At 34.2% G+C, this 4,470-nt stretch overlaps 4 protein-coding genes across 4 annotated transcripts; 2 read left to right on the top strand and 2 right to left on the bottom strand.

The window, feature by feature from the left end:
* Nucleotides 1–635: 635 nt before the first annotated feature.
* Nucleotides 636–1,358, top strand: Kpol_1074p4 (uncharacterized protein; the record flags this gene model as incomplete). The annotated part of the gene is made up of 1 exon (XM_001642159.1): nucleotides 636–1,358. One exon carries the CDS (start codon nucleotides 636–638, stop codon nucleotides 1,356–1,358), a length of 723 nt encoding a protein of 240 aa, XP_001642209.1.
* Nucleotides 1,359–1,714: 356 nt separating this feature from the next.
* PNG1 (peptide-N4-(N-acetyl-beta-glucosaminyl)asparagine amidase) lies at nucleotides 1,715–2,761 on the bottom strand (the record flags this gene model as incomplete). Its single annotated transcript, XM_001642158.1, has 1 exon — nucleotides 1,715–2,761. The coding sequence occupies one exon, from the start codon at nucleotides 2,759–2,761 to the stop codon at nucleotides 1,715–1,717; it is 1,047 nt and encodes a 348-aa protein (XP_001642208.1).
* Nucleotides 2,762–2,981: 220 nt separating this feature from the next.
* Nucleotides 2,982–3,188, top strand: ERI1 (Eri1p; the record flags this gene model as incomplete). Its single annotated transcript, XM_001642157.1, has 1 exon — nucleotides 2,982–3,188. One exon carries the CDS (start codon nucleotides 2,982–2,984, stop codon nucleotides 3,186–3,188), a length of 207 nt encoding a protein of 68 aa, XP_001642207.1.
* A 164-nt stretch (nucleotides 3,189–3,352) lies between these two features.
* On the bottom strand, nucleotides 3,353–4,408 carry Kpol_1074p1 (uncharacterized protein; the record flags this gene model as incomplete). The annotated part of the gene is made up of 1 exon (XM_001642156.1): nucleotides 3,353–4,408. The coding sequence occupies one exon, from the start codon at nucleotides 4,406–4,408 to the stop codon at nucleotides 3,353–3,355; it is 1,056 nt and encodes a 351-aa protein (XP_001642206.1).
* Between the last annotated feature and the right edge of the window lie 62 nt (nucleotides 4,409–4,470).

The following is a 4,470-nucleotide window of genomic DNA, read 5'->3' as shown; positions in this document are numbered from 1 at the left end:
GCGGAGCCCAACAGAGGGAGAATTGTTTTTTTCAAAATTTTTCCGATCTCTCNCGGGAAGATTTTTTGTAAATTGAGATAGAAAATCCCAGCTGTTGAACAAAGTTGCTCCAAATAAGTTTCCGAATTTACTTGAGAAAAAAAAGTCACGGGTCCCCCGACTGTTATTGCGTGCCCAAGAAGGTTCGGCCGGTTTCAATTTGAATTCCTTTTAATGTTTTAAAAGAGTTTTTTAAATTGAACCCGCAAACCATTATTTAAATTATTTTGAAAGACCCTTTGAAATTTCATTTTATTAATGGAGAGGAATGCAAAATTGTTCGGGGTAAGGTTTAGGACCTAAATAGTGAAGTCTCAGCCATGTTTTAACTGCAAACAAAATCATAAGCCGTTGATGATACGATTCTGGAGTTTTGTTATCCAAAAGATTCGATTTAGATGCTTGGATTTACGATAGATGATTTCCTCAATATGAGGTTTTTCCCAACTCTATAACTTTGTTTTAACCACGAAGAACTTTTTTTAAGATCGATAAGTCGTAGTGTTGAAAATAGTGAGTTGTATGCAAAAGTTAAAACCGATGGGTCAGTGACTGAAATCAGTAGGTTGGGCAAAGAACAACTTGGTGATGAGTTCATGTCTGGGCGTGTTTTCCAAAGTAACTTAATGTTTACCAAAAGGTCACATTCAAATATAAAAAGACTGAATGTCAAACTGTCATTAAAGGATCTAATGGCACCGACGGTTGGAGGATTTATTGCTTATTTATCATGGGGGGTTATTAAACCTCGTCGTACTGAATCTGAAAAAGGGAATAACTCTATGGTTGCCATATTAGGTTTAGGAGAGTATTCTTTAAGCCAATATTGGATAAATCCATCACTGCTATTTACTTCTAGAATCCCAACCCTGTTTGCTTATTCTTTTGGTACCATGAAAGTTATGGGCAGTTTAGTAGTTCAGGGATTTCAATTCTTTTCCTGGAGATCGATTCGTTCTATTACAGGACCATTGCTATTAACGACAGCAGTATTAGGTGTGGCATATTTAGTTCATGACTTGCCAAATGCACTACCAAAAAATTTACTTGAAAAATACAAAAACCAACTGGAAAAAGTTGATTACATTAATACTAATGCTGAACGTATTGTCAAAGAAGTTCGAGAAGTCTTAAAGATACCAGTTCGTGAAATTTTGAAGACTTCTGAATTGATACTTGACAAGAAACAATCTATCAAAAAACAATTGGAAAAGAAATATGAAGATATTCGGATATCATCTAGAATATTTCAACAAATATCAGAAAAAACTGCATCTCAAAAAATGGTTATCGACGCCTTAAGTCTTGATATTGATTAAAGATGTGGTTTAATCTCTCTAATGAAAGGACAATTATAAAACATTTAAAATAAACTCAATGATGTCAAATATGAACCGGAAAAATAACATAAAAAATATTCTTGTATGCATTAAATAACAAATAAATTCATGTAAATTTAAATAATTCCTATATAATCAAATTAAAATCTTTTAAGAATGAAATTTGAAATGACACTCCAACTAAACTATTTTGGATCTGGAATGTTGCTTTACTAAAAAAAGTAATTGGCATTTGATTCATAACATTTGATGATTCAGAAAAGTGATACCATAGAGGGCATAGAATAGACCACCATAATCCCAGTAATTGTTTGGTCTCTCATATTGATATTGTATCATTTTCCATTTTCACCTCTTTGTGCTTTCCACTCGGCAGAGCCACTGACCCTACCTTGCTTTTCAGTTTCAGAAGGTTCTTCTTCCTTTTTAACGTTTTCAATCCAGGAAATTCGTTCTCTTTCATCTCTCATTTCAAGATCATATATTTGATTTGGCGATAGATCAGCTCGTTGCTTCTTTGTTAATGATTGACATAAGAAATATAATTCAGTTTCACTAACTTTATCTCTTGGTAATTCATTTTGCAAAATGTATCTTTTGCTGACATCAGTGACACCTTCATTATTAAATGCCACACAATAGCTCATTTTCTTGTTCCAGTTAATGGAGTATATATAAGGTTGGTCGAACGATTGTTCGCTGGGGTCAACGTGGACCCATCTGTTAAGGTTAGTTGAGTAATATTCACACCACACATGGTCTTCTTTATTCCAAATGTATCTTGTCTCTAAGCCAAAAGATTTCAAAATCAATGTAAACAAATTTGCAAATTCACCGCATCTTCCTTGTCTTGTCTCTAACAACTTGATAGGATTATTGTATCTTGGGAATCTAGTAATATTTCCACAATTGTTACACTTATAAACCTCTACACTTCCACATTCAAAACGCCTCTCCTCTGGAGTAGGACCTTGAATCCCTATTGCAGATTGACTTTGTACAACATCAGATCCACATCGTTGGCAATCTGGTTGATTAACCCATTTGAAGAAGTCTTGTTTGAAGTATCTTAATAACTCTTTAACCAAAATATCAGTATACTCTTTATCAGAATCGGACTTAACTTGAGAATCGACATTCCCATAAATAACGTCCAAATCCAAAGTCTCCAAAACGGAAGAATGCCATTCAGGATTCTCATACACATAACACAATCGATTGCTTAATCCACATAGCTCTTTAGCAAAATTATTATCTCGTAATAACCTTTGAAATCTGGCAGTATCACTAGAATCCTTAACCTGATCAACAACCCAATCCTTATATCGAGACAAAAACATATTAGCAAGATTCTCAAAATCAATATCACTCGTAACCATCATACAGTAACCAAATCTCTCACACTTGACCTCTCTTTTCACCTTATTTAACGCTTACTCCTAATCCTTCTTCTTATAGATGTCATCTTCCATTATCCTTTATTATATTTCAATTTGATCGTTAAAGGCTTTAAATCAAAATGAAACTTGTAGATTTTGATACCACAACTGCAAAATACAAGTTCAATAATAAAAGCAATCCAACTGGCCAAATCCCAACTTGATGGAGGATAGAAGAGCAGGATTGGTCGTTCTTGGTGGGACCTATAGCATAGTTATTGTATCATTGCTATCTTTTTATTATGTCAAGGATAATGATACTTTAAACTACTATTGGTGTTGGGTATTTCTATGCCCAGTAATGTTTTGGTTATGGGCATTGATTGCATGGTGTGAAGCAGAGATGTTGAGCAATGCTAAGCGTATCTGAGTTTAGGTTTGGTTTATTTACATGTTTCATCTATTTACATATATCTATATATATTTTATTGTATATACAAAGAAAATTATAATGGATAAATTTATACTTTGGGGGAAAAAGACTTGATAGAAAGAGTTTATAATATATTTATTTCGGATCATTGTTCAATTATTTTATGAGGACATGTTTACCACATAGCATTTACGTTTACCTGTACGAAGTATTAGCACTTCGTTCTGTAAAATGTAATCATTAATTGAAACTGATGGATCAGTGACTTGTATTCTATCGAGACCTAGATAAACTCCACCTTGACTGATTCTTCTCTTTGCTTCAGAATTAGAACAGTTGGTGACTTTGGATATTATTTCAACTAATGAACTTCTGGTTGGTACAGTTTCGTAATTGCCAGCGACGTATGCTGCATCTAATAAGCTATCAACCGATACGCTTGAATCCTTCAATTTATCATTGAATAACATATCAGAGAGAATTTCTGCGAACCTACAGTTTTCATAACCGTGTATCAATTCAGTCACTTCCCTTGCTAAAGTTTTCTGTCCTTCTCTTAATTTAGGATCCTTGTTATGCATCTTCATTATGGAGTTAATATCTTCAAGAGATAACAATGTGAATATTTTTAGAAACTTCTCGATATCAGCATCTTCAACGTTCAAAAAGTACTGGAAAATGTCGTATGGTGAGTTAATATCTCTATTGATAAAGATAGCATTGCCGGCACTCTTACCAAATTTATCACCGTTGGCGGTTGTCAATAAGGATGATGTGATCGCATATGGTGGTGACTTCTTAGAATTTGGCTCAACACGAGATATGAAGTCAATACCAGCAGTGATATTCCCCCATTGATCACCACCACCAACTTGAATTGAAACACCTTCATTTTTGTAAAGATGGTAAAAATCGTAAGCTTGAAGAACTTGATACGTAAATTCGTTAAATCCCAAGCCATCAGATGTACCAATTCTTGCTGAGATGGAATCACGAGCTAGCATATTTTGAATTCTAATATGACGTCCATAATTGCCTAAGAAATCGAGCATTTTCACATCTTTCCACCAAGAATGATTATTAACCACTTGGAATCGTCTTAAGTCTATTTCTTTCTCGATCCCCCTACGTTCACAATATCTATATGCAGTGGTAAAGAAATTCTCTAATTGTCTACCAATGGCACTTACATTATCAATTCGAGTCTCTGAATCCATACCTTTCCTCTCAGTTTTTCTACCACTTGGATCACCCACTATTCCTGTTGCTCCACCAACTA

This window comes from Vanderwaltozyma polyspora, genomic scaffold (genome assembly GCF_000150035.1).
Source record: "Vanderwaltozyma polyspora DSM 70294 KpolScaffold1074 genomic scaffold, whole genome shotgun sequence".
Lineage (NCBI taxonomy): Eukaryota > Fungi > Ascomycota > Saccharomycetes > Saccharomycetales > Saccharomycetaceae > Vanderwaltozyma > Vanderwaltozyma polyspora.
This window is presented reverse-complemented; position numbering and strand designations above follow the sequence as displayed.